The sequence below is a fragment of the Calypte anna genome, chromosome 8, assembly GCF_003957555.1.
Source record: "Calypte anna isolate BGI_N300 chromosome 8, bCalAnn1_v1.p, whole genome shotgun sequence".
Taxonomy (NCBI): domain Eukaryota; kingdom Metazoa; phylum Chordata; class Aves; order Apodiformes; family Trochilidae; genus Calypte; species Calypte anna.
Window position 1 is genome coordinate 7,944,977 of NC_044254.1, and position 16,488 is coordinate 7,961,464.

Consider the following 16,488-nt stretch of genomic DNA (forward strand, 5'->3'; position numbering starts at 1 on the left):
CATCCCATCCATGAAAAGTCCATTTTCATCAGCAAATGTACATGGGAACAGAATCACAAAAACACACGGAAGGAGAGGGATATTAATTACATTATTAAGTGTTCTATAAAATATATGCAATGTTTTGAAACCCTAGGCAATGGATATAGACATTTTTAAAAGTTAAAATATTTTTAAGAAATAATGCATTTCATTTTACATTTTTAAAGGTTTATTTTCCAAAATGTTACAACTTTAGAATGATACTGAAATGATACCTTTAGAAGCTGAACTAAGCCTACAATAAATATTGAAGATCAAAAGATACTATAAATCCTATCACATGGACAGAGAGAGCATATATACTTACATCTGCCCTACTCCCAAAAGGAGAAACTGCATCAAACCACACTTCATATTCTCTTGTGAGGATGTGAGGAGGGTTGGAGATCCATGCAGCAGTAATGCAAGTAAGAAACTGGTGACATCTGTGTGAAAAGTAGCTGCTCTGTACATGCGGTGTTGCCCTGCCTTGAATTCCTGGTAGAAATTCTCCCTTCAAATGGTGAAGTAAGGATGTGGGAATATATATATGTGTAAATGATGAAAAATATTCTTGTTTATCCCTGGCAAGCAGTATCAGTGGAAAAGGATTTGCAGACTACAGACTACAAAGGATTTGCAGACTACTATAATATCTGTATTTTTACCAGCTATGAGTGAGGCAAGTGCTAAATGGTGTCCATCAGGGAGGCTTTATGTCTTAAGCTTTGCTCTGTACACCCATTGTGAAAGTCACCCATGAAGGCATTTCTGAAAAAACAGGAAATAAAGCTCCAGGAGAATTTGTGATGAAAAACCTTCCTCCCAGAACTGCCACTTTAAAACCAACCACGTGATAATGTTTTTCATGGACTTTTGTTCAGCACACTGAGTAGGTTCTCTCATTGGGCTGTGGATGCAGTTAATACATTACAGCAGCAGTTTAGGTACCAAGCCCTCAGGATCTCTATGGGCAAAACCACTGACATTATAATGGGGTATAATTTGGGCAAAGGGCTGGTTGGTCTGGCAAAGCTTCTAAGACTGGGGTCTTAGTGAACATGAAGAAGTGACTTATCTGAAGCTTCTCAGCCAGACAAATGTTAGAGACAGTGATTAATGTCTTAAATGTAACACAACACAGTATATGGGAATGATGTATGCAGAGAAGATAAATACACTCTAGCTGGTGAACTGCTAATGACTGAAGGAACAAACCTGTTAGGAAGGACTGGCAACTTAAGAAGACTGCACAACACAGTCTTCTTAAAAGAAGAAAATAAAAAACAACAACTTTGCATATAAATACAGAAGTCTTGAAGTATGCCTGTTCTTATATATTCTCCCTACCCAGACACAGCCTTGCAGATAATACACTCATCTGAACTCACTAGTGAGTTCTTGTATCAAAACAGTATCAGCAGCTTCTTTATGCCAGAACGGATCATCAGCTGTAGAATTTCAAGTCGCTGAGTAAGGATAGATTTTCACTGTTACGAGTTTTGCAAAATCTTTCCTGCTCCTTTTCTCCCCACACGTTTCCTGTCCTTGAAGAGACATTCTCAGATACATGTGGAGTCCAAAAATAGCTTTTTGCAGTTCTTGGTTTTCAAAGGAGATTTTTTTTTCCTGGCCCTTTATCAGATATTCTAATTTCTTACATCAAACGACCAAAAAAACTCTCAAATGAATCTTCTGTACTTCCTATTCACACCTGATTCTCTCATGCACTTCTGATTAAAGCTTATATTCTTTAACTCACTTTTCTTTGGATTTGATTCTTGTATAAGAAAGCATTTCTCCTGTGCACTAGCTTTTTTATAGTATTACCCTTATTATATTTAACTGATTTTCAAATACTGAAATTAGAAGTCATACACTTTCCGTTGCCTAATATTGTGTGAAAAGTGCTGGTTCTATCAACCCAAGCTCAGTATTTTTATCTGTTTATTTCAGTATTTAAGGCCAACAGAATCAAATTAAGTGAGACCAAGCAAGTTAATAAAATGTGGTGCTTATCAGCATTTAGAATTGAGAAGATTCAGTATATCCAGGATACAAATACAACTGACGTACAAGACTGAATAAATTACTAATATATTTTTTTCTGCAACAGGAAGTTGATTGTACAATGCATGATTTTTCTTTTAAAGCAGAGTACTCAAGTGACCCATATACAATAACATACTGACATTTACAGGTCTGCAAAATCATACATTATGACCATAGCTCATTATGAGTATAAAATGTACTTTTGATCTCCCTCTCCAAAGTTTTTAGTAAAAGCAGAGGTCTAGAAAATTATCATCAGTGTCATCTAGCATGAAACCTCAGTTTCATGTATTCATCTGGTTTTGTGATCTAGGTTTTTAGATAAAATTATTTAAGTAAAAAAGTATAATCCTAACATTATGGTTACATAAACTGGCAACCAGTAGCCAGTAGCCAACTGGCTATTTTATTTTTGTATATTTAAGCATAAATATGATACATAGAAGTGTCATGTAATAGTACAACTAAAATAAATAAATTTGTATAGATACGGCTGATGTACAGTATCTAAGCAGATAGCCAGGGTTACTTTAGCAGTAAAAAAACCCCAGCTGTTATTATGATTCTTATTTCTATTGACAATGTAAGATGAGCTTTATAATTCTTTCAAAACATCTATAAGACATAAAACCAACTCCCTGTTGAGAGAATGTCAAACATTTATTCATTAAAGTTTTCTTTGAGAGCAGAAATAATAAAAAACTATTACCATCCGAGTCCTTGTGTAGGATCATCCAGGAGCACACGAACTATGTATAAGAAACAGCTTAGTAGTTTGAGAGAAAAATTGAATAATCGTATTCTCAGACCTATTTTTAAAAGAAAACACAGAAATAAATTCAGGCTCTTTACAGTTTCATCCACTTTTACAGTAGAACTAAAATGAACCAGAAGAGCCCTTCAACACAGTGAAGGTTGATCTAGCCAGTAACCTGTCCCTGATATGGATGATCTGTGTATCATACAGAAGAACGTTAAGAATAAGCCAGTCAGATACACATACAACACATTTTTCCAGTTTCCAGTAATCTCTAGGTTAAGGCTCAGTCTATTTTAATGATAATTATAGAATCATAGAATGGTAGGGGTTGGAAGGAACCTCAGGAGATCATTGACTTCAACCCCCCTTGCCAAAGCAGGATCACCTAGGTCACACAGAAATGTGTCCAGACAGGTACTGAAAGTCTCTAGAGTCTCTTGAAAGTCTCAAAATAACTACCCTAGTCATATGTTTGAAAGTCATTCATCTTTCCTGAGGCCACCTTTGGGTCTTTTTTGGTTTGCAAGTCCATTTCCTTGAAAAGGGAAACAGAACTAAATATGGCATTTGACATGCAAGATACAGTGCCATGAAGAAGGCACACAGCCATAGGCTGAGGATACCCAATGGCAAGTATTTAAATATTAATATCTGAAAGTCTTCGTGCAGTAGCTTCTCATATAGAATATATTAATACTATCCCAACTTATAAAATACTAAACTGTAGTTATTTAAAACTTGCATAATTATGTGTCCAAGAAACAGAACATCTGAAAGTCACGCTGAATGTGCAACTGAACTGAATCAACTTGTTCTACAGACAGTGTGAATATTGAAATGTTCCAGTTGAAAGCATACATCACAAATACTATCACAAGTAATTCCAGTATTTCCCAAAATAGTAATTCTACAAAATGAAGCAGCATTCCTTTAAAGGCATTCATTTTCTTCTACTACATTATTTCAGTGCTAACAGGAGCTATTATCTACTAAAATGGAACTTAACTCTATTTTAATTATTAAATTCAATAGCCTTAAAATTCTACCATTGTGCATATTTGTATCTAACTCTTGGTTTTAAGATTTTGTTCACTAATTAACTTAAAACTGTTAGTTGGCTAAGTTTAAGTGCAAGGAGCTCCCTTTAAGCACTGATTTTCTTCAGTCTTGTGAAATTCTGCAGGCTGAACTCTTCTGTTCAGAGCAGAATACTATTGACTGAGTCTTACACAGATGTGACTTCACTGCCACCTGGTCACAGTAAAGATAATATCTTTTATTTTGGTGGTGCAAATACATCAGCAGATCTGCAGCTTCACTACACAGTGCAAAGCATTCATTCCCTTTTAAGGAAAAAATCATAATTATCTTATATTATATGCTCTTTGATTTCTCTCACTCCTAAGTTCCAAATGAACACCTTACAGCTAAAACTGATAAATCACCTTTTATATCTACTACTTCCCCTCCCATGAAAATGCAGTCTACAGCAAACACAGAAATTTAGAAAAGAGATTCTTAAATATTCTACCAATTGCTGAAAGAAATTTTAGTATTTATTACACAACACTACTTACTCCTTTAAACTGGGAAGTTGACAAGTTACCACATTAGAACTTTTACAGCAACTTGTCAACTGTAAACTAGGGGTTAAAATCCTGTGGTCCCTACCAGGAAAGGTCCCACAGCTGTTATTGGCAATTAAGACTTGTGAATATTGACCTGGTGATTTCTGCTGCCCTATCAAGAGTAATTAAACACAGAGTATTTATTCCTCAACATAGGCAAAGGGCTTGAATCAGTAAATGGATGGAGAGGTTCTAGAAGGTAAGTAAGTATGTTCTCATATGAATATTAGACTAGGAAGAAGCCTAGTTTTTTGGGGTTTTTTGGTTTGGTGGGGTTTTTTTTTTGTTTGTTTGTTTTTTGTGTGTGGCATTTTTGAACTGTTGGTGAAGAAACCAGGAATTGTTTTTCTGTACTAACCCTTTTGTGGAAATCTGCTGGAGTATGAATGGTTGCTATAACAACTAGGATATTACAGGAAGAGTAGGTAATGTTATTAAACCAACAAACAAAAAAACACCTAAGCCCAAATAATCAAAAAAGCCCACCAGGTTTTCTTTTCCTTACCAATTTTGTGCTTTCTAACTTCCTTAAGTAAGTACAGAAGTCTATTATTTGTTTCTTGTTTTTTAGCTTCCTCAATATTTATCTTGTTGTGAAACATTTCTGCATTGATAATGGCCAGGTTTCTAATAATAATTTGAAATTATTTGTTGGCTTAAATGCCTACAGAAAATTGTGCTTGTCTGATTAAAAACTACATTGGTACAGGCAACCCATGCTCCTGTCTGCCGCCATAAACTCGTAACTCAAATCTTCTTCCTGGAAGATCTAGAAATATTTAAGTGGTCAAATATTTAAGTTCCATAGATCTATTCCAGGCTATGCCTATAAGGACTTCAGGCTCTGGATATCTCCTCAGGAATGGTTGTTTCCCTCGGATTATATAAGGCAGGGTTTTTACAACAGATGTGCTTTTATCTAAGGGCTCCTCTTAACACAGAGATATGGTGCATATCATGGACGGGGTTATAAAATACTTTGGTCTTACTGATCATAAAAGTATGCACCATGTGTGAATGGGTCAGTTATTGCAGTATAAGTACAGAACAGACTTCAAGTCTGTCTTGCTTCAGAATGTCACCTCTCCTAGTCCTGTATGCCTCAGCCTGTAGAAATAGGATGCTCTGTCAGAGGGAGCATATTTAGTGACCCCTGTTAAAGTTTTAATAATTAATGTAGGACTACATTAGAAGTGTTCTCTCTGGTCAAAATCTTCGGTAGCCTCAAAGTTGGGGATGTCACCTGTGAGTTGGAAAAATATCGTGGAGATCTAGGATTTCAAGTATGGGAAAGAGAGGACAGACAGTAGAGAAGCCACTTAAAATAGGTTTTCCTTTTTCACTGTGTTTCATATTTCTGTTTGCTGCCTGACTATTTTTGTCCCCTGTTTAACATGCTGTCAGTGGATCAGCATGGTCTGCTTGACTTCCTTTCTATTTTTCCATTCACAGACAGACTGTTCAAGTAGCAGGGTCATTTGCACAGAATATCCCAATGTTTTGACACTGGTGCTTGACATTCATATTCAGCTCCATCAATCATGCACTGTTATCCAGTTACTTACTGTTTAATGAGACTGAAATTTCACCCTTTCCATGTAACCATGGTGTAACATCCCTTGTCTTCTTTAAAAGAAGTAATTGGTGGTAACAGTTCAAAATCTGTTTGTTTTGTGAAATAAATGTAACTACATGAAAATTGATGTTTCTTTCTTGGTTTGAACAAGTATTTGCTATTTTTGCACTGAGTACAGAGTGTTATACTTCACCAGTACTGAATGCAGCTTTCATATTTTTTTTATATATTCTTGGTGTCTCCCTTAGAAGCATTTTCAGAGACTGATTTTCAGATCTGAAGATTTGATTTAAATCAAAGCCAGAGTGAAAGAGATAGCAGATGACGATTTCACAATCACCTCATGTTATTCCTTTCTCCCAAGTCTCTAACATTTTTATTTATTGTTTTTAGCAAAACCATCTCGGTATCATCTAGCTTGAGGAGTTGGACCAAAATATACTGTTATACTTTGTATCCTAGTGATGGTTAGCTTTTCTTCCCTCTTCACTGAGTTGAAACTTCACTTATTTTTTTCCCCGTGAGATTTATTTTAGGCTGTGATATTGCAGTGTTTAGTCTTGGCAAGCACAAGTAAGTCATACAAATATGTCATCTTTTTCTCTTTTTTAATTTTTTTTTTTATGCTGGCTGACACCCTTGTAAAATGCTTTTCATGCATTCATTGAACTCGATTAGACCTTTACTTGCAGAAGATTGAGTGAAAGCTAAGTTGATGAGGCTTGTTTTCTAAGTTTCTAGAAATACTTCCAAAACTAGGATAATGAATGAAGCAGTTGGTATTTTATGCTGCTAGTCTGTATGTGACTTAGATCAGAATAGTATTCCTGTAAAAAATGCATATACATTCTGGAGCTGACTGCTCTGAATGACAAAACTACATGATATTACACTCTAACATGTTACATTCACTTGTGAAGTCTTAAGGATTAGCAAAAACTGTTGGATGAACATATTTTAATTTAATTTAGTTATACTATCTGAAAGTCTGCTGGTACTACTGATAATTATTTTCCAATTACAGCAATTACATTTTAGTATGTGAAGAAAGGTTTTCAGTGCTGTCACTGAATACCAACAAAGATCTAATGGACAGTATTTTTATTTACCAACTCCCTGACACCCATGGGCAACAGAATCCACTTCAGTTTCAGTGGAGGATTGAATAAGTACACTTCAATGAGTGGCAGGTACCACCTTAGCAGCAGGGTTTTGGAGACTGGAGTACTTGGACAAGAACCAAGATCTGCATAAGCTGAGGAAGTGCTTGAATGAATTTACTAACTCTGAACACAGTGGAGATTATTTTTTTGCATTCAATACTGTAAGAATTTTGTTTATTTCCTGCTTGTTTCTCCTGAAAATTGCCTTGTTTAATGTACAATCATTGGTTAAGTTTCTTGTATCCTGAGAACCAGTAGCAGTGCTTGAGTGATGTGTGAGATTGTAGTGGGAAATGGCAGGCCTGTGCCATGTGCTCCTGTTTATACAGTAAGCACCCTAATTCCCCAATTTTATCACCTGGCTCCACAATTGAGCAATGGGAAAAAGCATGCCTCATCTCTTAGTTTTCTTTAGAATTCTCTCCTGAGGCCCTGTCAGAAAAATAAGATGCCCATAATGACAGTGTCTGTACAGTGGCTGTCTACAGGAAGAACTCATTCCTGTGATTTCATTGGTTAATCATTCACTGGTTCATCAATGAATTGGTTAAACTGTACCTTAGTTCTTCATGGTATCAGAGTAAGAGAATTCATCAGAATCTGGATTTTCCCTGCAATCATCAAGCAAGCCAAACAGGAAAGTTGTTGTGCTACTTGTCTGTAGCATGAACCCATCTTCAGTAGGATGAATAAAGAATTCCTGCCCTACCCTATTTCTTGCTTATTTCAAAAAAAACTTTCATGTCCTTCCTCTTCTTTGGACTCGTACATGACACTTACTCAATAGAGATGTGCCTGTACAGTAATTCATGACAAAAATATCATAATGTGCTTAGCATGAGGGTATGCACTTGGAAAAAGAATAGCCATAAAATTATACTAATGAACCAACTACTGGTTTTTGTGCTGATGATCACAAAATATACCTAGTTTTACATGTGCACAGTCTGTATTTCTGCCATCAAAATATGTATCTGTATATTTGCATTTTTAAAACTTAAGATCTAAGTAGGGAAAAAAGTTCTTTCACTTATCTGAAACAAGAAGGTACTATTCAGATCATTCCCATCTTATCAGTGAAGAGAGATTTACAGTGAGCTGGGTCATAACTTGATCAGTTATAAATGTTCTTAGTAAGTAAACAACAGTGCATCAAATCCCTGTTTTGTGGACTACATCAAGAAAAAAAATTTTATTTATTGCTTACAACTCCTCAAACTGCCTTTCTAGCCAAAAGTAATACTCTATTCTAATTTAGGATGATTTTTCAAATTTGTGTCTTACTCCATTATACACTATATCAATAATGTTAGGAGTCAAATGCTATAAAGATATAAAGACAAGTAAAGCCAAAGGGAGAAAAGTAGAAAGCTAAAACCATTTGAAAAGTTTTAGTTCAATTATTTAATTTTAAAATCTAAATCTAGTTTAACTTTTTTATCTTGAACAGGAATCACAGAATGTTTGAGGTTTTAAGGAACCTCCAGAGGTAATTTTGTCCAACTGCTCTGCTCAAGTAGGTTTACCTAGAGCTGGTTGCCCAGGACTGTGTATACATTTTTTTTTTTTAATCTCCATGGAGGATATTAAAACAACCTACACAGAAAAATGCATGAAGAAAAATTTCTTCTTTGCAACACAATTAAATTTGTAAACATGAAACAGAGTATGAAATTGTTCTCCTTTCTTTGCATAGTGAGTTTTTGTGCATGTTCTTTCTTATTGACCAAAATGCAGCAAGAGAGCTCCAGATTGTGCTAATACAGAATAAGAAACTTTTTAAGAAAAATATTGTAATTACATAACTGATTTACCAATCAAATCTAGTTAAATGTTTAATAATGTGGAAAAAAAAACCAACCTATGTTCTATCTGAAGTTTAGACAAGAAGATATTCATCAAGTAGCACAACTCATAGATGAGTTGGCCCTCTGCTTTCTAAGCTACTTAGGCACCTGAATTAACATTTATTTTTCCCTATGTATCTGCATTAAGTGTAATAGATTTCCTCATGGATGAAACTCCAGCAGCCTTATTAAACCTGATTCTCCATCTGGAACCCAGAAAACAATTTCAAAGATGAAATTAAAAATATTTGCTGTTCACAGTACAGTACAATGCTTCTTCAGGTTTTTTTGTTTGGTTTTGTTTTTATTTTGGGCTTAGGAAAAGCTAGAAAAGCTTAGCCAATAAAGAGAATTTTCTGTGATGTAAAACTAGTATTTATTTAATACAAGCTCTTGCAGACAGAAGGTCTGCCTTACCCTTAAGACAGAAGGTTTTATCCTTAAAACTTGATCTAGTCTCCCAAATGCTGTTTGTGGTTTTTTCAGACTGGGACACCAAAAAGGTAATTTTTTTTTATTATTATTATTATTTTTTTTTACTTCTTTCCTTTCTATCCTTTCCCAGACACAAAGCCACAAAACCATTTTAAGTGTATTACCAAAGACTGAAATTTATTCTTTCTATTTGAAAAGCTTTATGTTTAAGTTATTGTAATTTTAATTCTTTACAGATGTAGGACAAATGGAGGTAAATGCAATCCTGATACCCAGATGAAAATTTAGGTCAATTACTAGTCTTCTCAGCTATTAACTGCATTGGTTTAATCAAGATTTGATATTACACAGTTCTTCAATCCCCTTGGACCAATTGCATGGATATTTATAAAAAGATTAACATTTTAGTTCCTCCACATCATTCTCTGGTATGATGAGCTATGAATTTAAGTGCACATGTCAATGAAGATATCAATAATCAAACTAAAGATGAGGACTGCATTTCTGAAATACCACACTCAAGAGGAGGAGGCAAATCCTCCCTGTTAGTTTCCTTTCCAAATTATGGGGGTTTTCTTGTTGTTGTTTGGTTTGGTTTGGATCTTTTTGTCAGTACAGATCAAGTTTGAAATTTATTTAGGAATACTTAATAAAACTGAACATTTGTACAAGCCAGGCACTTCTGCAGCTTTATTCCCCCATGACCTTAGAAGCTTCTTGGTTTCCCAGATATAAAGTCATGACTTGTCAATGATCATTGCAATATCAGATCCATGCAGATCAGTCAACTTGATCACAATACAGAAATAAAATCCTGCCACTAAATATTTGACCCTACAAAATAAGTATGTTGGTTTCAAGTTTAAAGTAATAATTTCAAGTTTTTATTATTACTGAAAACTGACACCTCTGGAGTGTTTTATCTGTGAATAAAATAATTATAACTTTGCTGTTGCCTTCAATGAAACTGTATTCAACTCAAACTCTGATAATTATGCTTAACAGAAATTAATTCAGCTGCTTACTTGATCTTTGGTTTTTGATGAAGAAGAGCTTTAGTCTCTCCTTAAATGTATTTTCATTCATATAGAATTCAACTTGCACCCTGAAATATAAAAGGAAAATTAGAATTGAATATGAATGATACTTTATTATATTTTTCAAAATAATTTATTTTCCCAATCATGTTATTTACACAGAGAGTGTTCAGCCAAAAGCTCACTTGAATTTGATTAATATTAAAAGATTAAAAAACATAAAAGAAAACCCCAAACAAAAAACCAAAACAAACAAAAAACTAAAACCAAACTAAAACAAAAAAAACCCAAACACACATACCCCCCCCAAAAAAAACCAAAACAAACCCACCAAAAAAACCCCAGAAACAAGATGCTAAAGCAATTATTTCTTTTAACCCCTTTACATGCAGGTCATTTTCATACTATATAATACTCTACATGAGCTGCAAATTGGAAGCAATGGTTTTGGTATTGTCATTGGATGAGAATTTTCATATCTGCATACTTGTAAGATTTCTTGATGTTCAGATTAAACCTTCTATCTCACTTTAACTCCTGTCCTGTAAAATTGACATTTTAAAGATTTTCTTTTTCCTGTCCTATTCATGTATCTGTTAAATAACTGAATGCTAAGCTGAGATATGAATGCTTGTGTTCACCTTTTATCAAAGTCTCAGGCAAGAAACAAACCATCCTCTCTGCATTTTGTTTATTTTGCAATGAAATACTGATACCTGAAAGCTAAATTATATTGCAATCACACAAAATTGTACAGAAAATAACACCCCTCCCTAATTATATTAAAGCAACAGTAACTTCTTTCCTTCCTCCCTTCCCCCCAGATTTGTGAGGATGCTTTTCATGTTTCTGTCCCTTAATTCAGTCTGAGCAGAACTCATGCAATAGTTGTATTGACTGAAAAGAGAAGAAAACTGTTGCAGAGGCTGGCAAGGGGAAAAGAAGGTGTGCATGACTTGTATAAAAAGACTTAGAACATTCTGGGGTTATGGAGTTGCCCTGCTTGCTGCAGGGTGAGTGCAGCATTAGTTCCATTTCCACTGAACTGAGTGAATCTCCTTCACCAATCCCAATTCTCCTCCAGCAATGAATCACTTTACACAGCACAATTTCTGTGTTTTCTTGAGCAGTCCTCAGTGTGAGAACTGTTCCACTATTGCTGAACAATCAAGTGATATCAGAAAAGTGAGTCACTTCCTTCTCACTTCCATTATATACCATTGCACATACCTTTTCTGTTCATAGGCATACTTTGAGAATTTCTTTCCAGCTATCATTCATTCATCAAATAAAAGTACAATTACTTGTCCCTATATGTACTGTGACGTGTTTTAATCTGACTTTAGGTTTTGCCTTTTTACATGAAGTCTTTGCTGAAACAGTTTTTATATCGCTTAATGTTATCTACAGTATCTCTCTTCTCCTCAAATACTTTCCTAATAACATCTATTTCTGTATCCTCTTGGAACTGGAAGATTTACTTAAGGACCCAGAATGGATAGCACCTCAAGTAATGTGGCTTTCTCATGCTTGCATACTTATTATCAGAGGTTTAGGCATATAACTTTGTAGGACAGGGTCAGCACATCATAAAACAACTCTTCTCTTGACATATTTAGTGAGGTCATTTAATTTTAGCCAGTCACTTAGCTTTGGCGTGGTTTATTGTAGTGTTTCTTGCAGAATGGAAAATTACACTGCTTCCTATTCACAGGCAGCAAAACCATCATCTTTTTTTCAGAATTTTCAGTATCTTTCTGAACAATTACATGTTTGACATAGGGGCAAGAGCAACCCCTACCCTAGACCACCTTTTCTGCCCTAGCTAGCTCTACTTCTTCTGTGGTAAGGTCTTTACAGAGTTGGAATTGAAGAGTAAGAATCCACCTGTCTTCTGCTTTTTAAACTAAGAGTAGCTGCAGCTGTGTATTTCAAAAAAGCTTGGGCCAAGAGGAATGCCCTAGAAGCTGCACCAAACAGGGAAATGGCTGCAAAAAATGGGAAGAGCCCATTGGATAAAGAGCAACTTGTTTCTGGGCTTTCACTGAGCTTAAATAAAGAGTAAGTGTTGTGCTGTTAAAAACTGCAGGAGTTGTTGCCATTAACAGAAGTACAATTTAGATAGCTGATAATCTTAAAGCAAGTTAAAGAATCATGTCCAGGGATTAATCAGTAGGTGAGAGGGTTTGGGGAGGGCCTCAGCTTTGTCCCAGTAATTTTTTGCCCATTTCACAAGGTACTTACTGTCATTCACACAGCAACAGTTTTAGTAGGAAACATTTCCCTTGATTTGGGAGTTGTACATTCTAAGTGTATGTACTTGATCTTCAAGGACATAATTGAGTGGGTAAACAAAGGGGTACAAGCTACAGAAGCAAGGCATGTTATTTTAAAAGAGCACAATATCGGTGATCTTTTTACTCATTTTAAATTAATCTTTCAGATTTTTCAGTAAGAAAATTATGGTTGCCACTTTTCATGAAAGAACAACATGTGAAGGGTAAGCCATGATTTAATGATGAGGAAAGAGGATGTGGGAGCTAATCAACCTCCTATAACTACCATTATGAACTGCTCTGATAGCCTTCTAAGAGCTGTCTACTTCCCCTTCCTTAGCAACCTGTGCTTACAGTAGACTGGGATTCTACAGTGCAGCAGTTTCCATGGCAAAATGGATTATGAATGCTGCTAACACCACTCCTGTTCCTCAACTCCTCCTTCACCTTTCCCTGACTTTTTTAAACAAATCAAGACTGTATTGGCCTTCTACGTTTGCAGGAAGTATATAATCAAGCATCTATACTCAATGTACACTTCCATGATACTCTGGCTACCAGACTATTTTACTCAAAGGTTACTATTTACTAAGTAAAGCTAAGAATGTGTGGCTGAAGGAACCACTCTCGGGGACAAGGATAGAAACCTCCAGATTCATTCCCAATACTGTTTTATTTTTAAAGAGAATATTCATTCTACTTGACCTTTTGCTGTAATCTCCAAAATAATTTTTTACCTCAAGTATTTGCTATTATTAATGTCTTTTTCCCACTATGAAGTATAACCTAGAAAAGGAGTATTTCAGGACCTTAACCCAAATTCTGATCCTTGCTTGCAAAACTAAGGTGAATTAGTAGCTGTAGTCATAGTGTTGTGCTTGAACAGGCTTTTATTTTTGACTTATTAACTTGATTATGTTTCATGTGACTGAGTGAAATTCATCACCACACACTTATATAAAACGTGATTGCTCTGTTGCAGGATAAATAATCGTTGGAATTTGTTTCCAATCAAATGGCTTTGATGAAATGGGACACATGCTGCACAGAGTAATACCGTATGAGTATGCAGATCATCTGACCAATGGAATAGGCTTCGTTTTGTTCTATATTTCTAGTGTAAGTAATCAAAAGTGTAGTTTAAACAACTTGTGCTTTATGATTTTTATTTCTCTTTAATAGACAGTTGTACTTCAGTTCACCCTGACCAAAATGATACTCAAGCTCAAAGATTAAGGCACTATTCCTTGAGGATGGTGACTAGGACAGAAGTGTTTGATGATCAGACATAGTATTTTGTGTAATATAGATACAATATTTTTAGTGGGATCTGACAATTCAATATATGTGAAATCCAGTTATATTTCAAACCTGAAAGTTTATTATGTAAGGTGTAGATAGATGTTTAAAAATGAAGCTTTTAAAGTGCTAAGTGGAAGTTCAATTGTCAGAGCTTATTGCATTCCAAAAAACCTAAATGAGCATTTTTTTCTTAGAGTCTTTAGTAGAAGATGAAAATACTATCATGATGACTTTCTTGGGTAGTAGCTCTCTTCTTTTGAAAGTTTTGTAGGTTCTGAAATACTCAATTTTGACTTGTTTAGCTTCATAAAGAATTTGGTAGTTCTTTCTTGTACTGTGATCATGACAGGAGAGTGCTGTGAAGATCATGGCCTCAACATTTTTCTGGGTACTTTGGACATAGTCTTGAAAAGCTACATCCTTCCCAGAGCTCTTTATCATGCTGATGAAATACATTTGCAATATGGTCTTGAATTTTTTTTAAAGATGATTTCTAACAAGTGAGCAATTGTAGGATAACTAAAAGTCATAGGTATAAGGTCTTTTTCTGACAGGGATTTTATTTATTATGAATAAACTAATGAATGTTTTTAAGATCTCTGCAGAAACGTGTTCATATAATATTGTCTTGTAGATTCTTTATAGTGTGTAACATTGTGAATGTACAGTACAGAACACAGGTTCCATACCTTCTAATAACTGCCTTGTAGTATGCAGTATTACCTATTATCTTTTTATTGTCCCAAACTAAATTCTCCTTTGGAACACCTTATGCAGTGTAATTGTCTGGTACAAAGTTGAACCATCATGTAACAAAGAAGTGTTTCATCATCTCAACTTATTTTTATGCTATGAAATAAGTACCAGGGCATTCCTTTTCTTCCTTTCTTTCTCCAGGTATACTTACTTAGAAGTTACCTTCTAAATCAAGTTAATCTATCTAATTAGGCTTTTCTAGACATACCTGTATTTGTCTGAATATGTAATTGGACATTACCATACCTAAGGGATTTATAGAGACCAAGTGTTATCAGAGTCACTGTAAAAATTACTTTTATTAAGGAAGACTGAAATAGTATGAACTGAGTTCAGCTTAATCAAGAGTTAAAGGATCAGTTATGCATAAACAACCTTGCAGATTAGAACTGTACTCATACTCTTTTTACTGTATCCTTCTAGTCCTGCTTATTTTGATTGAAACAAATGCAAGACTGTATCAGAAATTAGACCAAACTGAATTTTTCAGGTTGCACAAAGTAAAAATGCACCTGCATCCACAAGAGTCTATTTTCTATGTGAAAGCAAGCTTTTTCTTTACTTAACTGTTCAAGAGTGAAAATGCTAAACATTTCAGCCCTTAAAGTTTTCTTCCTCACAATTTAAACAGTATACACATATATCTTTTTATAACTAGAAATATATTTTTAAATCAGATTTTGATCCCTTCCTTTTCACTATCAGGACAGTTATATAAATTATCTTTGTGAAACACATAGAGATCCATGGCAGCAATTTAGTATTACAGCAATAGAGATAAGAAATGACATTTTTTTAAACCTTTATTATGTGCAAATTCTCTTCATTTTTTTTCATTCCTTTGAGGGTAAAGTTTTAAGGGAAGACTGACAGCAAGTGACTGAGTCTTAGTGGTGGGCAGTATGCATGCTTTTCAATCACATAATAATACTTTGTATAAAAATCCCCCACGAACAATCAGTCTTGCAAATTCTAAAAGAAAATTATCATCTCAGTCCTGCTCACGAGACCCAGTGACAAATTCACCATTCTAGTAATGGTGCAGAAATAAAAAATGAATTTGCAATCTGTATTCTTTCTCATTAGAAACTTCAAAAAAAATGTTTACTATGGGGAAAAGAAATCCCAGAGCAATCTCCCTCTCCATTTTAGTGGCCCTGCAAATACCACACACTTGGCTTTTACTGCAAATGCACTTTCCTGTTGCAAATCTATTGCTTAAGATTAGAAAGTTAATAAATCAAATGTGAATGATGCATTAAGAAATAGTGTGCTTTGGAACTAAATTTTGGGGAAAAAAAAAACCAAACAGCACACAAGGAAGATGTGCCTATTAAACATACCTGATTGTTCTTTCACTTGTTTTAAAATGTTGGCAACTACTTGTCAAAAAGAGATGGGAAACAAACTTTTAAAATAATAGTTAGACTCTGATAATACCTTTCCATCACTGTCAGCTTGGATTTAACTGTATTTCAGAACGTTGGGAGCAAAAGATGCAGTACCCTGCTACAATCTACCATATCTTCATTTTTTTCTGCTCAAATTTTATTCTGTTCACCAAGATTTCCCTCTGGGTTTCCTCATTACTTTTCTATACCAATTTTTCTCTTTACCATTCAACAAACATTTAAT

At 34.8% G+C, this 16,488-nt stretch overlaps 1 protein-coding gene across 5 annotated transcripts in view; it reads right to left on the bottom strand.

Moving 5' to 3' along the window:
* KCNT2 (potassium sodium-activated channel subfamily T member 2) overlaps positions 1-16,488 on the bottom strand; it is a 118,952-nt gene that overhangs the window by 79,753 nt on the left and 22,711 nt on the right. For 3 of the 5 annotated variants that reach the window (XM_030455322.1, XM_030455321.1, XM_030455318.1), the window contains exons 2-3: positions 10,508-10,587; positions 2,783-2,882 (exon numbers count right to left, since the gene is read on the bottom strand). The exons of 1 other annotated variant lie outside the window; for it this stretch is intronic. In XM_030455322.1, the coding sequence (XP_030311182.1) occupies positions 2,783-2,882; positions 10,508-10,587 (180 nt within the window). The remainder of the gene's footprint in view (positions 1-2,782; positions 2,883-10,507; positions 10,588-16,488) is intronic. One more of the 5 variants, XM_030455319.1, reaches the window with a different exon arrangement.